Raw genomic sequence first — 20,737 nt, 5'->3', positions numbered from 1 at the left:
TAAATTTAAGTCATTAATCCATTTGGAGTTAATTTTTGTGAGTAGTATAAAATGGGGATCTAATTTTATTCATTTGTATATGAATCCCATTTTCCTAACACCATTTATTGAAGAGACTGTCCTTTCCCCAGTAGGTATTCATGGCTCTCTTGTCAAAGAGTTATTTCTGGGCTCTTGATTCTGCTCCATTGGTCTATGTGCCTGTTTTTATGCCAGAATTCTGCAGTTTTGATTATGGTAGTTTTGTAATAAAGCTTGAAATCAGGTAATGCAGAGTAGATAAGTAAATAGGTATATAGTCTTAAATATTTCTGCATAGTATTCATGGGCTTCCCCGTGGCTAGAGGTAAAGAATCTGCCTGCCAACGCAAGAGACACAAGTTTGATCCCTGGGTCTGGAAGATCCCCTGGAGAAGGAAATAGCAACCCACTCCAGTATTCTTGCCTGGGAAATCCCATGGACAGAGGAGTCTGATGAGCAAAGTCCATGGGGTTGCAAAGAGTCGGATACAACTTAGCGAGTTCACATTTATTTTAACATGAAAGGAGAAAATAATCAAAATGAATTTTTTGGATTGGGATACACACCATCATTTAGCTAATAGACTAACACAATGCAGATTGTGAGTTAAAGGCAGCTACACTAAAAGTTTGCCATAAAATCTCACTTATCAAAAAGGGAGAACAAAATGGAAAGAGATGAGTCACCTGAGTGGACAGGGAGGAAAATCTGACTTCTTCCAATATTCTCTAGAAACAGTCAGGCACCATTCAAATTGTTTTGGTTTTTTGTTTTGTTTTTCCTGGCTGTTTTTCCAATTCAATAGTTACTTTCTTTTACTTTAATCCCAGAAAACACTGGGTAACCCATGACCAAGTTTCAGAACTATAAATTTGATTGAAAGAAATCTGACCTCAGTTATTAAACACGGACATTTCAAATCACACTGTGTACTGTTTTTACCTGAACACATTTATTTTTGTTTCCTTTTGTACAGATGTAGCCTTTTTACTGGGATAACCTTTTCAGGAACATAATCGTCATGTAAACTACAGCTTCTAAAGATAATTTTGTTCTAAAAAAAAAAATGTGGCCGGTTTAACCAGGAGGTAAGTTTGATTAGCATGTGCTAACTGATGATCTGTTAAATTGATCTTTAGTTATTTCATCAAGTGAAAGTAAGAAAATGTTCGTCTTTTATATTGTTTTCTCTTCCACCTATGTTTTGGAAACACGTGTTCTTTACCATAAAGGGACATTAAAAATCACAGTGTATTTAAACCAAAAGAGCAGTTTTCATATTCAGTGTCTGTTACTCCAAAAGCAACAACTACATCCAAAACAAAGCAGTACATTTAGAAAAATACATTTTAGCAATGTTTCCTGTGCAAAGGACCATTTGTAATAGGGAAGAACACATCTGACTCCATAGTGGATCTGTTTCTTTTTCTTTAACCTTTGTGCTCTGTTGCCCATGCTTAGTCAAGCTGGCTCTGCATCTTTTGTGAAAGAATGCTGCCTACAGCCTAAAATATTAATATACAGGATAGCCCAATCTCAAGATTCTGACCTTTAAAGATATAACACTCTTCCATTCATATAGTGATAAAAAGTTGCAGTTAAAGGATTAAAAGATTATGTTTATTGAATTCTGCTTGTCAGTGACTAAGACAGGAGAGTTCTAGAAACACCCAACTCTTTTAGATATATGCTTTGCCAGCAGCTCTCTTCTCTCCAGCTTTGTGACCAGATATGAGTTCCACTGTATAATTCGTATCCAGAACAGCCACCTCTGCCCCTTAGAATAGAATAACATTTTTTTTAATTAAAACTGGAGTAAATAATTAGAGACTTGAGTTCCCTGCAGGCTCAAAAAAGACAGATTTTCTTGGAATGAAAGAAATACAAATTACCTTAGTCAATGGAGTGATACGACTCCAAAGGTGGTACCTTATGGAGAAGCTAACACCCAAAGCCACCATGCTAATTGTCATAGGGGATTCCAAACTGCTTACTACTTCTCCATGGGGTTGGCCAAGACTTTGTCAGGCTTGCATCCCAGTCTGAGACTCTCCTTGTGCAACCCTGCTTCCTCACCCTGTTATCTTTCTCAGGCATTACCCTCCAATAAACATCTGTACCCCTATTCTCAGTCTGTTTCCAGGATTCACTAACAGTAAAGAAAAATTACAGACATTAATACAGTCGTCCTCATTGCCATGTGAAAATGTGACTGGGAAATGTATTGCTGGGCTCTGCAATGATGCTGGATGCATGAATTCATGGCCTCTGAACTGATCTGAGGGAAAGGAGGGGGTGGGGGGTAGCTTCACCAACTAAAGACCACAGAGTTATTCAAAACAACTGAAAGAACTGGCCTATGTTATCTATTTTGTAATGCAATCCAGTGTTTCCCAGATACTAAGCATTTATTATATACAAGCCACAAGCTAATTCTGCTTAGATGAGTTCCCTCTGTTGTTCTATCAATATACTAAAACTTTTAAATATATGTCTTGGCTGGGAATGAAGAAACTGAAGACCAAACAAGGTGTCAATGTGTCTATGCAAATCTCTTTAATGTAACCTTCAAATTTTGTTTAAAGTGCCAAAAATGTAAATATTATCACAAACTGTCATTTTACATAACTCAATCTATAAACATAAATGGAAATCATTGTTAAGCAACAGGTCTCAACCAGAGGCAATTCTGCCTCCCAAAGGACCATGGGCAGTATCTGGACACATTTTTGGTTGTCACAGCCAGGCAGGGGTAGGGGGTTGCAACTGGATCTAGTGTAAAGAGGACAGAGATTCTACTAAATATCCTACAACGGACAAATCAGTTCCCATAACAAAGACTTACATGGCCCAAAATGTTGAGAAGCTTTGACTTAAAATTATAGAAAAAGTGTTCAATGTCCTGAGTTTTCTAAAGCTAAAAGGAAATATCCTTCCCATGGTAGCATAGTGATTTTTTTTCTTTGTTGTGTTAAACAATGTCTCTCCATTTCCTTAGAAAAATTAATCTGGGACATTGAATAAAATAAATGGTTAGAAGTCATTTGCCCCTTATATAAGGAAGCTGCGTTTTCAAGCACATTATCCAAATACCTTATGAGACAGAAACATTAGAGATCACCCGAGTTCTATCACTGTCACCAAATTCTTAGTTTTTTTCATTCTTTCACATTCTTTCTGTTATCTGGGTGAAATTTTTCATGTATGAGCATACTCTACTTTTGAGCATTCATTGACAATTTAATTGCTCAATGACAGCGTACCTCGTTTGATTTTTTTTTTTAACAGATTTATTTCACGTGAACTATCCTGGTCATATCAGCAGGGCAAAAAAAAAAACAAAAAAACTGCACGTTTAGAATAACTGAAATTTTAACTGGCCGTTTGAAAACCAAGAACATAGTATTAAGTTTAGACAGTATCCGTGCATAATGCCTTAACTAATTGGGGGCTTTATTTGACGGTCAAATGCGCCCCCTTCCGAACAAAAGAGAGAAATAACGTTGGTTTGAGTCATTCGGTCACAGGGCCCTTAAACTGCATTCCACTCAACACTACAAGCATCTCTTTCTAGCTCGTCTGAAAAGCTCAGTGTAAATCCTATAATTTATTTGATTCAAAACAATGTGAGGATGAATTATGACTTGTACATTAGAGAGGCTCCTTTGTGAAAGATCACCCAGAAACTCTCTGAAGGATACTAGCAGTCCGAAAATGACAATTGCCACTTATTTTAAAAACGAACAACTCAACTTTAACAAGTTAGGTATATTTTTCTCTATCTAGTTTCCTCGCTTTAATGATGCATGATTCTGTATTAGCAAGATCCAGTTATCCTTTCAGGCTGTGGTCTCAAACAACCCTAGAAATTTAAGTTCTCAAAACGGACGGTAAATTGCCAGCAGACAAAAAACAATTTAATTAAACAGGGAACCAAGAAATCTAACAGTAAGAAAAGTTCCTCACCTCTCAATCTCACTCTACCGATCCAAAAAGCCGTGGTTCCTAAATATCCTCTGACAGCAGATGCCAAGATGCTGGCCGGAATACCACCCCAGGACATCATTCGCCTAAAGGATATCTCTGCAGCTCCACTATATGCCTGTCAAATTTGCCGGGTGCACCTCTGTGTGTGCGTGTCTGTCTGTCTGTCTGTCTGCCTCTGTGTGCGTTAGTGCGTGGATGTGTAAGGATGCGCGCACCTTGGCCTCAGCCAAGTCCCGGCGTTCGGCCCTAACGCCGGGTTCCGGTGGGTGGCTCCGGGAAGCAGGTGCCTCCGGGCACTGGCTCTTACCTGGGCTCCGGCGAGAATGCAGCAGCCGAGCAACAGCCACCCCCAGAAATGCAGCGAGGCCCCTGGCCCGGCCATACCCAGACCAGCCCGAGCCAGGAACTGGAACATTCTTCCCGGAGCCCGGGATAAGCTCCACAGTCGCAACTTGGCCGGCGCGAGGCAAACTTGTCACTGGGAACACGGCGCAACTGCGAGTCGGGTTCGAGGCTACCGGCTGGGATGCCCTGGACCAGGCTGTCCGCACCGCGTGCGTTTGGGGTTGGGTCTTGCCTCTCGGAGGCTCTCGCTTTGGTCGGTCCTTCAGGCTGAGCTGCTAGAGTCCCGGCTTTAGCTCGCTGGCCCTGCGCCAGGTGGATGCGCGCGCGCCCCCCGCGCGGCTGCTGGAGCGGCAGGAAGGCGCTTGCGCTCCTCTTCCGAGTCACTCTGTCCCGCAGCTCAAGGGAACCCGAGGGCGACGGATCCGGAGCGCCGCTGCTGCCACCCGCAACTCGTACTGTCTCTGCCTCCCTCCACTCTGTCCCACGTCCCGATGCCTTGTCTCTAGGGGCACCCTGGGTCGTTGAGGAGTGTCCGAACTTTCCTTCCTGTGCAGACGCGGGCTGACCACCAGCCGCTGAGACCGGAACAGCGTGGTTAAAGGTTTCGGAGGCCAGGTGGATTCCCCATCCATGACTCTGAGCTGAACAGTACCTACATCTCTAAAGTTCTGATTGCCTTTCTCTTTAACCACTGTACTAATACTGTGCCTGTGGGGCGCGGGGGCGGAGAGAGGTTCTACTCCAACAGAAATCTCTAGGTCAAAATTTTTTTGGATCTTTATATTTTTGGATCCAGGCATTAAAAAAAAAAAACTAGTTTTCTTTAATATTTTTCTGTGTGTAAACACCTTCGTTTGAGACAAAGTCTTTTTCTTTATTTTTCTTAGAGGCATAATCTTCAAGATGCCAGAGACTGCTTCACAGACATTGAATTGAAGACTATTCAGTCTCCCAGCATCTGATAAAATTTCCAAAGAATGATTCCCATAGATGAAACACAAATTCACTCATGTCCTCTTAACAATGAGCGTCTGAAGTGTTAACCGCTAGCTTTCATTGGAATGCCGAAGTGAAAACGGAGTTTGCTTTTAAAACGTAGATTGCTAATGACTGCATGCTCAGTCGCTCAGTCATGTCCAGGTCTTTAGGACCCCGTGGACTACAGCCTGTTAGGCTCCTCTGGCCATGGGATTTCCCAAGCAAGAATACTGGAGTGGGCTGCCATTTCCTCCTCCAGGCATCTTCCCCACCCAGGGACAGAACCCAGGTCTCCTGGGTTTCCAGCATTGGCAGATGGATTCTTTACCACTGAGCCTTACTAATGACTGGACAGCTCTAAAATACTAGAAATAGACAACGTTTATTTCTAATTCTACATAGCTAAAAAAAGTTCACTCCTATCCTTCTTTTTATTGTTTATAGTGCAGATAGGTATTATAAACAATTTGATGTGCTTTTCTCCATGCATAGCATTTTCCAGGCAAGAGTACTGGAGTGGGTTGCCATTTCCTTCTCAGCGGGATCTTCCCGACCTGGGGTTCTAACCCGGGTCTCCGGCATTGCTGGCAGACTACCATCTGAGCCACGAGGGAAGTCCTTTTTTGAAATTAACAAAATCTAAATTATATAACATATACACACACCTGCAAAATTACCAGTAAAATTCACTTTCCACTTATTCTACCAAAAATTTAAGGGGGGGTACGCTATTTTTCAAAACAGGACTCTCTATAGTCACTATTCTCTAAAATCTGGTTTGATTAAATTTTAAATAATTTATTTATTTTTGGCTGTGCGGGGTATTCATTGCTGCACAGTCTTTAATTGTGGCAAGTAAAGGCTACTCTCTAGTTGCAGTTCGAGGGCTTCTCATTGCAGTGGCTTCTCTTGTTTCAGAGCATGGGCTCTAGGGCACACAGACTTCAATAGCTGCAGCATGTGGGCTCAGAAGCTGCAGTTCCCAGGCTCTAGAGCACTGAGTCAACAGTTGCGGTGTTTGGGCTCAGTTGCTCCGCAGCATCAGGGATCTTCCTGTACCAGGGATTGAACCTGTATCTTCTGCATTAGCAGGCGGATTCTTTACCACTGAGCCCCCAGGGAAGCCCCCGCTTTGATTAAATTATTTAGAATTATTAACTGTTATACTACCCTACTCAAGCAAGAAAATAATAACAGTAATAATACTGACGGCATTTAATAAGTGCTTTGCTACATTCCAGTGACTCCTCTATGTACTTAAAATAATCTCTACAATTAACCCTGTGAGATAGTATTACTGTTGTCCATTCTTAGAGATGAGGAAATAGACACCAAGTCACTTGCCCAAGGTCCAGAGAGTCTATCATGTGGCACTTTTGATCATCTGTTCTCATGTTTGGCAATAGTATTATTGCAAATTTTGTTTCATATTCCTTAGGCATCACAAAACCAGAAACACTTTACCAGCCAGTTTTTATTTTCATTTCTTTGTTTGTGCCCCCTCCCAAAATTTGAGAATAATTTACTGTGTGTTACAGCAGTACTTCTGAGCCAGAGGAGGTTTTGTCCCAGGGTACATGTGGCAAAATGTCTGGACATCTTTGATGTGTCACAGTACATGTTTTGGCATGCTAGGTAAAATTAAAAAATAATTATGCAAATCACTGTGATAGCATCAGGATATTTGTCACTCTTCTCATACAATGCTATAATCACTTATACTATGGGTCAACATGGAATAATTAGTTAGGATTATTCACAAACTGATAATTAGGGGGAAAAAAACCAAAGCTTTGTGCAAAGCTGATGAAATGGCTTAACCACCAAGTGTCTTTGCAAATAACATCTTGTCAATCCTTGAGATCAATGAAAACTAGGTAAAGGCTCTGATCATCCACATTCACAAGTGAAAAACAGGATCCAGATGATAAAGGAACTCAATTTCAGGTCAATCTTGGTCCTGAAGAAATTATCTGTTTATTTATGCCAAAGTTTCATTTTATGTCTTGTTGTTTATTTACTTGTTAGCTTGTTTTTGTCTAAATCATAAGCTGACCATCTGCAAAATTAGCTGGCATGCTTGTTAAAAGGCACCTTCTGGGGCTTTACGTCAGACCTGCTGAATCCCAATATCAAGGATCGGGTTCAGGAATCTCCATTTTTAACAGGCTCCTGGGTGTCTCATACAAGATTAGGTTTGGACACCGCTGTCTAGACTGATTGATACACACAGCTGGTGTGGGCTTCATGGGCAGTTGAAAGGTCTGTTAGTGCAATCCTTTTCTTCTTTGCAAAGTGTATTATCCTATGCAATGAAGGGCCTGGGGACAACAGTCAGCCTACTTGGTAAGAGAAAGATATGGGGACAAACAGGCTATTATCCCGACATTCCCCAAATTGCAGATTGGACAGCCTTATTTTGAGGTGGACTATTTTTGTTGTTGTTGTTGTTGTTGTTCTGTTTATCCATCTCTAAGTACAGCCATCTTTCCTTGTTTTAATGTTGTGTTCTTTCTTGGTTTTTATTGGGGAGAAGTGAAGGATCAGAGGCTCTGCTCTGCTTCTCCCTGGGGCTCCAGTACTTTCAGGTTGAGCTTCTCTTGAGCAGACCACCTACTGTTTCTAGAAGCGAATTTGGAGGGCTTCATGCTGGGAGCATGAAGATTGCTGCTGTTAGCTGCTCTGCATTTACAGGAAAGGCAGCTAAAGCATTAAAATCAATTAATTAATTTGAGGTTAATCATCTATGTAAAGTAATTGCTTTGATCATTTCTCTAAGCTCTTTAAAGCTTTTTAATCACAAGCTAGGATATGTGGTTGTGCAGCTGCTGTGTGTGTCTGTGAGTGTGTCTGTGTTTGCCTGTCTATATCTGTGTGTCTGTCTGTGTGTGTTTACAATTGTATCTATTTTTAACATTCCAGGAATTTCTCAAAAATTTTAGTGTACTGATCTCAGGGTTTTTTTGTTTGTTTGTTTTCCAGTAGGATGCAGTTTGATTCTTTTAAAATGTGGATATGCATTTTCTTTCATTTCAGTAGGGTTTTAAACAGAAAGTACAAATAAATGTATGTTCTCTATTCATGTTTTCTGGAAACCCAAAGGGAAAAAATGTATTTAAAAATTCTTGGGAATTCCTTGGTGATCCAGTGGTTAGGACTCTGCTCTTCCACTGCACAGGTCCTGGCTTTGATGGCAGGGGAACTAGGATCCCACAACCTGCATGGAGGGGGAAAAAAAAAATTTAGTCACATTTTTATTATAATACATATTCCAAGAGAAAATTTTGCAAATGCATAAAATCACAGAGGAGAATAAAAATCAAACAAAATTCCTCTACCCACCATTTTGTCTACTCATAATTATTTTGAAATAAGATTGGCCTTTTACTGATTATAACACTTTTTAAAGGATGAAAAACAAACACACTGAATAAAAATGTAGGGTTGGGTGGGTTTTATTATTTAATTTTCTATACTTTCTATATATTATATGATACAACATTCTGGAAACAAAGAGTTATCACTGGGATGATTATCCTTGAACATGTATTTTTATGTAAATCATTGAATATTGCCTTAAAATAAATTTTTAAATCAAAAATTTTCTTTAAAAAATATGTTCAAATTTAAGACTTATTGCAGATATTTATAAACTGAACCTGAACTTGTTTATAATTTTGCTGAAGCATCTCCTTACATGCTTGCTTTTGTTGGTATTACATTTTAGAATACTGTCCATTTAGCAAAGATGACATGTCCTTACTGTTATTATTTTTAGTGTATTAATAAGGTTGATTAATGCATACATGTATTGTCCAATAGTATCACTTCTTTTAAAAATTTATTCTTGCTTCTTGAGGGAAGAGATGAAGGGGCACACAATCTAAAGCAAGAAAGCCTGGGTTTGAATTCCAGTTCTGCCACTTCCTCGCTGAGTAACTCTGGGGAGATTACATAAAGGCCTTCCTTTCCCTTAATGTCCTCAATCATAAAAATGGAGAAAATAAGAGTACCTCCCTCAAAAGTTTGTTGGAAAATTTAAGTGAGTTAACAAACCTAAGCAGTGAGAAACTACCTGATTCAGGGGAAATGCTCAATAGATGTTAGTTACAGTAATTGTACTGTTTTATTTCCTATTACTATTATTAATGATTTTAGCCCTGTGACCAGTGTATGAATGAGCAAAGGACTGTGGTGAGTTTGAGTAATTCTTATTTATGGAAAAAAAGCACTATCTCTATTTAGAATATTAAATATTTTTTACTAGAAATACCAAAATATCTTTTCAACTTTATTTTTGGCTTAATCTGAAATGTCTGAATCAGTGGAAAAGTTAAAAAAAAAAAAAAAAAAAAAACTTTTATGGATCTGAATCTATCAGTATTTTATAGTTTCTTCCTTAGCTTTTAAGGCATGAAAGAAACAGCATTCTAAAAACTAGAAATCTTTTCATCAGATCTTTTTCTATTTTTTCACTATTTCATAATTTCACATTTAACACTTTAGAAGTATTGACTTTTTTAAAATGATGATTTAACAATTTTCCCAAATACCTAACCAGTTAATGCTGCATCATTTATCAAAGAATCCACTTGTTTAATGAGAAAGATATTTTGAAGAGAGGTGGAGGATGGGTGTGAGGGAGGCTCAACTGGGAAGGGATATATGTATACATATAGCTGACCCACCTCCCCATTCACACCCCTCTAGATCATCACAGAGCAATGAACTGAGCTACCTGTGCTATACAGCAACTTCCCACTGGCTATCTGTTTTACACATGGTAGTGTATATATGTCAGTGCTACTCTTCCAATGAAAGAAATGGGAATACAAGACCACTTGACCTGCCTCTTGAGAAATCTGTATGCAGGTCAGGAAGCAACAGTTAGAACTGGACATGGAACAACAGACTGGTTCCAAATAGAAAAGGAGTATGTCAAGGCTGTATACTGTTACCTGCTTCTTTAACTTATATGCAGAGTACATCATGAGAAACGCTGGGCTGGATGAAGCACAAGCTGGAATCAAGATTGCCGGGAGAAATATCAGTAACCTCACATATGCAGATGACACCACCCTTATGGCAGAAAGTAAAAAAGAACTAAAGAGCCTCTTGATGAAAGTGAAAGAGAAGAGTGATAAAGTTGGCTTAAAGCTCAACATTCAGAAAACGAAAATCATGGCATCTGGTCCCATCACTTCATGGGAAATAGACGGGGAAACAGTGGAAACAAACTTTATTTTGGGGGGTTCCAAAATCACTGCAGATGGTGACTGCAGCCATGAAACTAAAAGACACTTACTCTTTGGAAGAAAAGTTATGACCAACCTAGACAGTATATTAAAAAGGAGAGACATTACTTTGCCAACAAAGGTCCATCTAGTCAAGGCTATGGTTTTTCCAGTAGTCATTTATGGATGTGAGAGTTGGACTATAAAGAAAGCTGAGCACTGAAGAATTGATGCTTTTGAACTGCAGTGTTGGAAAAGACTCTTGAGAGTCCCTTGGACTGCAAGGAGGTCCACCAGTCCATCCTAAAGGAGATCAGTCTTGGGTGTTCATTGGAAGGACTGATGTTGAAGCTGAAACTCCAATACTTTGGCCGCCTGATGTGAAGAGCTGACTTATTGGAAAAGACCCTGATGCTGGGAAAGATTGAAGGCAGGAGGAGAAGGGGATGACAGAGGATGACATGGTTGGATGGCATCACCGACTCAATGGACATGAGTTTGAGTAAACTCTGGGAATTGCTGATGGACAGGGAGGACTGGAGTGCTACAGTCCATGGGGTCACAGAGAGTCGGACATGACTGAGTGACTGAAGTGAACTGATAGCTAGCTGATTCACACTGTTGTGAAGCATAAACTAAAACAACATTGTAAAGCAAGTACACTCCAATAATAAAATTTTTAAAAAATAGAAAAGCAATTTATGGTATTTGTTGTCCATAATAAAAATTAAAGTTTTCAAGGAAAAAAAAAAAAAAACCCAGATGTCAAAGGCCCCTGCCAAACAGTTGGCAATGTTTCTTCTGAATATCTGTCTGTTAGATTTGGAAAGCTTTAAGAAATTAGGCCTATGAAGTCAGTCCTGAAGGCTTTCTGACTGGAACTCTGGAAGTAGGCAGACAGCAGCAGGAAAAAACCTGGCCATTTAAACACGGTTATGGGCTTCCCATAAGGTAAAGATTCTGCCTGCAATGTAGGAGACCCAGGTTCGATCCCTATGTGGGGAAGATTCCTGGAGAAGGGAATGGGTACTCACACTAGTATTCTTGCCTGGAGAATCTCATGGATAGAGGAACCTGACAGGCTACAGACCATTGTGTTGCAAAGAGTCAGACACAACCAAGCAACGAATACTTTATGGGCTTCTTTGGTAGCTCTAGGTGAGTGATCACACCATCGTGATTATCTGGGTCGTGAAAGATCTTCTTTGTACAGTTCTTCTGTGTATTCTTGCCACCTCTTCTTAATATCTTCTGCTTCTGTTAGGTCCCTACCATTTCTGTCCTTTATTGAGCCCATCTTTGCATGAAATGTTCCCTTGGTATGTCTTAATTTTCTTGAAGAGATCTCTAGTCTTTCCCACTCTATTGTTTTCGTCTATTTCTTTGCACTGATCACTAAGGAAGGCTTTCTTATCTCTCCTTGCTATTCTTTGGAACTCTGCATTCAAATGGGTATATCTTTCCTTTTCTCCTTTGCTTTTGGCTTCTCTTCTTTTCACAGCTATTTGTAAGGACTCCTCAGACAGCCATTTTGCTTCTTTCCATTTCTTTTCCTTGGGGATGATCTTGTTCCCTTGGACATGACTGAGCGACTGAACTGAACTGAACTGAACTGGTGGCTCAGATGGTAAAGAATCTGCCTGCGATGAGGGAGACCCAAGTTTGATACCTGGGTTGGGAAGATCCCCTGGAGAAGGGAAAGGCTACCCACTCCAGTATTCCTCCTAAGAGAACTCCGTGGCCAGAGGAGCCTAGAGGGCTACAGTCCATAAGGTCGCAAAGAGTCAGACACGACTGAGCATCTAACACTTTCACTTTCACTTCATTGGTAAGTTACCCCAAAAGAGAAAACATGTTCCACAAGGAAAGGGCTGACCCCAGACTGACTTTCAGTGGCTCATATGCTAGTCTTTTTCATCTGGAAAATTTATTATTAGTAATAACCACTCGCCTTACGATGTTTGTGAATTAGACGAAATACTGACAATGTCAAAGAAACTTTTACCAGCTGTACTGAATTACACAGATGATAGTAACTTTGGTATTTACAGAATTCTTTCATGTACACTATCATACTCAAATTGTAATTGTTAATATGCAAAGCTTATTATAAAATACTCTGTAATTAATTGGTAGCTTAAGGGAAACTAATGAAAAGGAAGCAACAGCAAATCTTAAAATTTTCCTGAGGATTAAAGAAAAGAATGAATTCATGCAGAGCCTACTTCAGTCAAGATAAAGCCCAAAGAAAATTAAGAATTTGAGCAATTGTTTGTTTGTCACCATCCCACTTCCTCTTTATACAGATACATATTCTTTTTACATTCTTTTCCATTATGGTTTAGCCCAGGATATTGAATATAGTTCCCTGTGCTGTGTAGGACCTTGCTGTTTATCTATTCTATACATAATAGCTTATATCTGCTAATCCCAAATTCCCAGTCCTTCCCTTCCCCACACTCATCCCCCTTGGCAACAGCAAGTCTGTTTTCTTTATCTGTGAGTCTGTTTTTGCTTCATAAATGTGTTGATTTGTGTCATATTTTAGATTCCACATATAAGCAAGATCAGAATGGCCATCATTAGGAAGTCTATAAATAACAAATGATGGCAAGCATGTAGAGAAGAGAGAATCCTCTTACACTGTTCATGGGAACATAAACTGGTACAGCCAGTATGTAAAACAGTATGCATATCCTTAAAAAACGAGATTATATGGCCATATAATCCAGCAATCCCAGTCCTGGGCATATATCCAGACAAAACTGTCCTTCAAAAAGATACCTGCATGCCTATGTTCATAGCAGAACTATTTACAATAGCCAAGACATGGAAACAACCTAATTGTCCATAGACAGATGAATGGATAAAGAAGATGTGGTGCATATACACAGTGGAGAAAACTACTCAGCCATCAAAAAGAGTTTGATTCCTGGTTGGGGAGCTGAGATCTCACATACCTCATGGCCAAAAAACCAAAACATAAAACAGAAACAATATTGTGACAAATAAAGACTTTAAAAAAAAAGAAAATTAGAAGAGGGAAAAAAATATTTCAAAAGACATATTTGATGAAGGAGTGTTATCCTTCCAAATATATAAAGAACTCTAAGAACTCAACAATAAAAAACAAATAACTCAATTTAAAAATGGACCAAAGATCTTGACAATCACCTCATAAGGCAAATAAGCATATGAGAGGATGCTCTACAGCATGTCATTAAGGAAATGCAAATTAAAGGAACAATGTGATGCCACCACATAACCTCTAAAATGGCCAAAATCTAGAACACAAAACTGAAGCCATGAACTGTGTGGAGGCAAGGGTATAAGAGAAATATCTGTACCTTTTCCTCAAGTTTGTTGTATACCTAAAACTATTCTTTAAAAAAGAAAAATAGGTCTTGAAAAAAATCTAATCTAGTTGATGACATAGGTAATAAGAACAATTTGCTTTCATTGTTAGTTCACTTGTGACCAGGATTCAATCCTGACCAAATACTGACTGGACAGGTGGCCTCCTCTGCCCTTATAACTCTATTTTTATCTTTCTAAAGTCTTCTGGCTTTCTCAGAGTTGACTCACTCTTCTGTCCAGAATTTCTGAGAACTATGATTTTTCCCAAGGAATGACATAGAATATTGGTATTTGAAAAACCTTTCAACTTCTTCCCAATACGTAAATTGTTCCTACAAATCCAAAGCTATATTTCCTCCATAAGAATAATCCTAGGGACATCCCTAGGTTGTTCAATGGTTGGGAATCTGCCTGCCAATGCAGGAGACATGAGTTTAACTCCTGGTCCAGGAAGATCCCTCATTCTGCAGGGCAAGTAAGCCTGCCAGCTACAATTACTGAGCCCATGCACCCTAGAGCCTGAGAACTGCAGCAAGAGAAGCCACAGCAGTGCGAAGCCTGGCACAACTAGAGAGCAACCCTTGCTCGCCACACCTAGAGAAAAGCCGAGTGCAGCAATGAAGACCCAGCACAAAAAAATAAAGTAAAAATAATAATTCAAAAAGGAATATTTCCTTTTTTAAAAAAAAGGAATATTTCTAGTGATAAAAGTCTAATTCAGTAGGCAGTGAGATTAACATGGAAAACAACTGCTTGGACTAGCGAATAACGTGGATTAAATGGCTACAACTAGCTGACTGTAACAATAACTCATATTTTATAGCATTGTGTAAAATTTTTACAGATTTTACAAATTCCCTTCATAAATTCATATCCTGCGAAATATTTGTGTCAGCAAAATATCCTGGTCCTTCAGGACTTCCCCAGCAGTACAATGGTTAGAACTCCACCTTCCAATGCAGGGGGTGGAGGTTCGAGCCCCAGTTGGGGAACTAAGGTCCCTGGGTGTGGCCAAAAAAAATTTTTTTAAATACCCTGGTCCTTCAAACAATCTTAAGAGATGGGCAAACTAAGGTGCCCACTTTAATGATGGTACTCATTTAGATGAGGAGATTGCAACTTAGATAAAAGCTAAATAACTTGCAGAAGAACTTGAACTTGCGTCTTCTGTTTCCATATCTATCACTTTTCCTATTATCCTATCATACCCTCATATGATGCACTTTAGTGTTCTTATAGAACTTCACAAATCTCCTAAGTGCCTTCTCCTACATTTTCTCATTTCTCCCACAAAGATAACTTTCTAGTAGAATCACATTTTAAAAGATATTCTTCTTAAACTAAAGGATTAGTCACATTTCAGGCAGTATGACAAATCCATGGGTGATTTATTTTGAGTCTTTCAACACAGGGAGCCATATGCTCCCAAGGATGTACCAAATAACACTAAAAAGAGAAATTTAACCTAGATAAGAGGGATGATCCTTTAACTTGGAGATGGGTTAGAAAAAAAAAAAAAAACAGAAATTTTCGAGTTAGTTATTCCTCTATTTCTTAAGAAAAAGTGCAAAGAACTTCGTAAAAGATAATTTCGTTAAGATTTTTAAGACTTAGGGAACATAACATTTTGTTAGCAATTTATACTCAGTACTTTCCTAGACATAGAAGCTCACTGTAAGAAGTAAATGTTGCTTAAAAACAAAGAAAGAGAACATATTGCTTGTGTCATAAAGAATTTATATGACAAAGCAAAATATCAACATAGACAAAATCATATATTATAAAAGTAGCCACAGACTTCAGAGTGAGGGAATGATCAGCTGGGGCTGAGGTTACTTGAAAGTTTTCAGGAGGCGGGAAGATTCACAAAGCTCCTTTGGTGATATGACAGAGGGAGGAGCATTTTATGTGTTTTGTGTGGCATGAGCTTCCCAAGAAGCTGGATATATTACATATTATATAATGCAATCTTCTAATGTACATAAGAAACCAGGAAGAAAACTGCCTTGTTGGTAAGAATGAGAAGATGAGAAGCAACAGGAGCTGAGAGTCTCTCTTTTCTGACTAAGATGTGGAACTTGGAATGGCATAGTAGCCAGTCATATCCTACCGGAAAGTTAAGATACGAAAATGTTTTCATAGGAAAACGTTTTCATATGTTTTCATAGTTAAGAAAAAAATGTTTCTGTTCTGTTCAAATAGAACAGAACAAGCGTTCTGTTTGCTCTGTGTGGAAGCAATGAGGAGGAGCCAGGATGTTGTGTAAGAAGACCACGTGTAATAACAACAACCCACAGGCAGTGAGCTAGGCACCAGAGCTTCCAACAGAACAATCTCATCCTGTTTCCAATGTGTTCCCAAAAGGCAGCAGGGGATAAGGTGGAAGTCCACCATACCCTGTGTGGGTGAGAGAAGATTTCTGGAGGAAATATGGGAACTGATGTGAAGAGTGGCTACGTGTGAGTCAACAACAGGGAGGAATGCTGAAGAGGGCATTCACAATAGAGAGCAATGTCCATGCAGAAAAAAGGAGATGGGGGAGAGCCGGTTGGAGCATCACTGAGAGAAGGAAGTGGAAATGTGGCTAAAAGTTCTGAGGATGAAAACAACCAGCAGAGAAATGCAGGGGAAAGGGCAAAACTGAGAGAAAATGTGAACCAGGAAGTAAATGGCCTTGCTGATAAGAATGAGATGAATGAGAAAATATTAGCAGGACTTGGTTACTGACTGGCACTGGAGGATAAAAGGGATGATGGGGTTTTAAAAGTCCCAAATGTTGTGAGTCTTGGGGACCAAAAGAATGAGAGTGGTGTTGGCTATAACGGAAAGGCAGGAAAGTACTGTGTGAGGAAGGAAGAGAAGCTAATCTTGACCTTCCTCTTGTTAAATTTCAGGTAACATTAGAACATACAGGTGTCAGGTGGGGAAGAATTTGGGGATTGAAGAGCATGTGAAATTGAAGGATGGGGCTGAGAGCTGGAGACAGATTTAGGGATAGTCCAGACACAGATGGAAGCGAAGACCATGTGTACATGAATTACTTGAAGGAATCCAATGTATTTGAGAGTATCAATTATTTTCTAATAGAACTCACACACACAAAGAATAGATCAGAGTATGGCATAACCCTACTGTACACCTCCTTCAGACATTTGGAGTACAATTAACAAAGGAGCATAGTGTTGGTAAACTAGATCTACTGACTCTTACATGTCAATATCCAGTTGGTGGACTTCCCTGGTGGTCCAGTGGTTAAGACTCCCCTGCCAAAGCAGAGGACAGGGGTTCAATTCCTGGTCCAGGAACTAAGATCCCACATGCCTGGAGGCCAATAATCCCAGGCACCAACTAGAGAGCCTGCACACCACAACTAAGACCTTATTCAGCCAAATAAATATTTTTTAAAAATGTATCTAGTTGGTTTCTGTCAGGAACTATGAAACTGACACTTCTCAACTATTTATTAAGATCTACTATGAAATTTGCATTTATTCTCTCCACAAAACCTTTTCACTTGTACGGAAAAGTTCAAGAGATACAAATATATCTAGTGAGATATCTGTCTAGACTCAAATATCTTTTGATAAAAGAATATCTTGAGGATTAGTTGAATTTTAACACACATATACCATATTTCCAATAAAACATAAATAGGCTTTAGAAATTAAAGAAACTTAATATAGCAATTATATATTGAACCCTAGTTCACCTGATTTGAAAAACTTTTAGATAAAATTATTATCTAATTTTTCAGGTCTAATAATTTTCCCTAAGTTAAATCAATGGGATCTGTATGAAAAGTTATAGATAAAGTAATAAACCTAATAACAAAGTAACCACTAACATAATTTACTCTGAATCATCTATTAGTGACCTGGGTAATTTTACTATTTTTACTAGGTTACCAGGTTAAACTAGACATCTGAAAAAATAGGCTCTTTAAGAAATTCAAATAGCTCCTGCCATTCTTGAAAATAAAAGAATATCCCTTCACAGAGTAAATAGACATAGCCTTTCATTTTAGGTGGTCCCAAGGATAGGCACTGATGACTAATATTGGGCAGATATTTTTGACAGGCACTTTTCAGGATATTATAATATTACAAAAGAGAAACATCTACTGAAGTCAATTCTGTGTATAAGTTTGTGTGCTCAATTGCTCAGTCGTGCGTGTCTGACTCTTTGCAACCCCATGGACTGTAGGCTCCTCTGTCCATGGAATTTTTCAGGAGTGGGTTGTGATTTCCTCCTCCATGGGATCTTCCCAACCCAGGGATTAGACCTGTATCTCCTGAGTCTTCTGAATTGGCAGGCATATTCTTTAATACTGTGCTACCTGGGAAACCCAAAGTCAATTCTACCACTCACCTTTTGAGGAATTTGAACCTTACTAGTTAGAATTCATATTTTGTTGTTTGCAATAAATAAGTACTGTACTAACCTCTGGATATATAATCACTATAATATTTATTTTAGTAAGCTATAAAAAGCAGCAGGGCTTCCTTTATGGCTCAACTAGTAAAGAATCTGCCTGCAATGTCGGAGACCTGGGTGGGATCCCTGGGTTGGGAAGATCCCCTGGAGAAGGGAAAGGCTACCCACTCCAGTATTCCGGCTTAGAGAATTCCATGGACTGTACAGTCCATGGGGTCGCAAAGAGTCGGACACAACTGAGCCACTTTCACTCACTCACTCAAAAAGCAGCAAGTATTATCTTCAAAACAAAATAGGTCAAATAACTCAAGGAATTAGTATGAGATTTAGAAAGAGACTAATTATCCAGATGATTTAACTGAAGACCTATTGAAACAGAGTTTTATTTTCTATGAGATAAGTAATAAAGGCTTGTGAAGTGAAAGTTGCTCAGTTGTGTCTGACTCTTTGTGGCCCCATAGACTATACAGTCCATGGAATTCTCCAGGCCAGAATACTAGAGTGGGTAGCCTTTCCCTTCTCCAAGGGATCTTCCCAACCCAGGGATCGAACCCAGGTCTCCTGAATTGCAGGCAGATTCTTTATCAGCTGAGCCATCAGGGAATCCCAAGAATACTGGAATGGGTAGCCTATCCGTTCTCCAGCAGATCCTCCCAACCCAGGGATCAATCCCAAGTCTCCGCATTGCAGGCGGATTCTTTACCAGCTATGAGGTAAGCCCTTATAGCTTAAGGCTTAAAGCTCCGTAAAAAAAGTGAGTGTCATTATAAATGGCTGGAAGGCTATTAGCAAGGAGATTTGTATCTCTAGATGGTGGAGAAAAGGTAAGCAGCAAGGCCGCATACTTTTCTGTGTCAGAAGGAGAGAAAAACCCTCAGATCTCTTTGTTGAACATGCTATGTTGGGGGTCCCACCATCTTTACTCTGGATGAATTGTTAGGTTTCCTAGGACACAGAAGCTATTACACCAGTGCTTACAATTTGTTACAATGAAAGGATACAGGCTAAATTCAACATGGGGAAAAGGCACATGGGGCAAAACTCAAGAGAAACCTAGCACAAGTTACCAGGTGTCTTCTCTCCGTGGAGTAGCAGAGACCCATCTAATTCTCCTGGCAAAGATGCACATAAAATAAATAAATAAATACTGCCACCTGGGAAGCACACCCAAGTGTTGGTGTCCAGGGCTTTTACTGATCTCACCCACTCCAGCCTCCCCTACCTCAAGCAAAAACAAGATAGTCAAACATAGAGCCCTTTATTAGCATAAACTATCTGGTCAAATCATCAAGGTCTCAGACATACAACACCTTTATCTAGCAGAATAGTGCCAGGATTCAGCACTTACCTCCCAGGAGCCAGTCAAGGTAATCCTGAAGACTGGCCTTTTGGGGGATGTGCAGGGATAGAGCCTCCCAGGCCTGCTGGGGCACACACATTAACGACAAGACTTCCCACTAAGCATACAAATGGTATTTACTAGGGATCGAAAGATAATGGTGAGAAATCTATACCTATAAAATGTTGTTAGGAGGACAAATACTATGTATATGCTTATTCGCTCAGTTGTGTCCAATTCTTTGCTATCCCATGGATTGTAGCCCACCAGGCTCCTTTGTCCATGGGATTTCTCAGGCAAGAATACTGGAGGGGGCTGCCATGCCCTCCTCCAAGGGATCTTTCCAACCCAGGAAAAAAACCCACGTCTCTTGCATCTCCTGCATTGCAGGTGGATTCTTTACCATCTGAGCCACCAGGAAAACCCTGTGCATGCTATTTATTATAAATAAAATTAAAATTTACAGATTTATGGGTGAGATGGTTTGCTACAAAATGAGAAATGATCATACAACAGGTAATCAACAGGGTGTGTAGAAGAAAAGTTTCATAACCAAAACTATACCATTTGTTTGAATAGTGTCTGCAGACAAAGTGAAAGTGAAAGTCACTCAGTCATGACCAATTCTTTGTGACCCCATGGACTATAGAGTCCATGGAATTCTTCAGGCCAGCAAACTGGCGTGGGTAGCCTTTCCCTTCTCCAGGGAATCTTCCCAACCTGAGGATCAAACTCAGATCTCCAGCATTGCACGCAGATTCTTTACCAGCTGAGCCACAAGGGAAGCCCAAGAATACTGGATCAGGTAGCCTATCACTTCTCCAGAGGATCTTCCTGACCCAGGAATTGAACCGAGGTCGCCTGCATTGTAGGCGTATTCTTTACCAAACGAGATATCAGGGGATGACTGCAGACATTGCTTATAAGGAAACTCGTCTGTTTAATCTAAAACCAAAATTTATCCTACTGCAGGAGAACAGGGACATTTTTGGAAGCTCTGCTGAGTGGTATCAGACTTTTCCAAGACTATTTATTTGTGCC

The 20,737-nt window shown here is 39.6% G+C and overlaps 1 protein-coding gene across 1 annotated transcript in view; it reads right to left on the bottom strand.

The window, feature by feature from the left end:
- The window catches only part of PTH2R (parathyroid hormone 2 receptor), an 88,600-nt gene extending 81,867 nt beyond the window's left edge, over positions 1-6,733 (bottom strand). The window contains exon 1 of the mRNA XM_019976128.2: positions 4,317-6,733. Within this exon, the coding sequence (XP_019831687.2) occupies positions 4,317-4,424 (108 nt within the window). The 5' untranslated portion in view covers positions 4,425-6,733. The remainder of the gene's footprint in view (positions 1-4,316) is intronic.
- Positions 6,734-20,737: the final 14,004 nt, after the last annotated feature.

Source organism: Bos indicus, chromosome 2 (assembly GCF_029378745.1).
Source record: "Bos indicus isolate NIAB-ARS_2022 breed Sahiwal x Tharparkar chromosome 2, NIAB-ARS_B.indTharparkar_mat_pri_1.0, whole genome shotgun sequence".
Lineage (NCBI taxonomy): Eukaryota > Metazoa > Chordata > Mammalia > Artiodactyla > Bovidae > Bos > Bos indicus.
The sequence above is the reverse complement of the archived record's forward strand: the minus strand, read 5'-3'. Positions and strand labels throughout refer to the sequence as shown.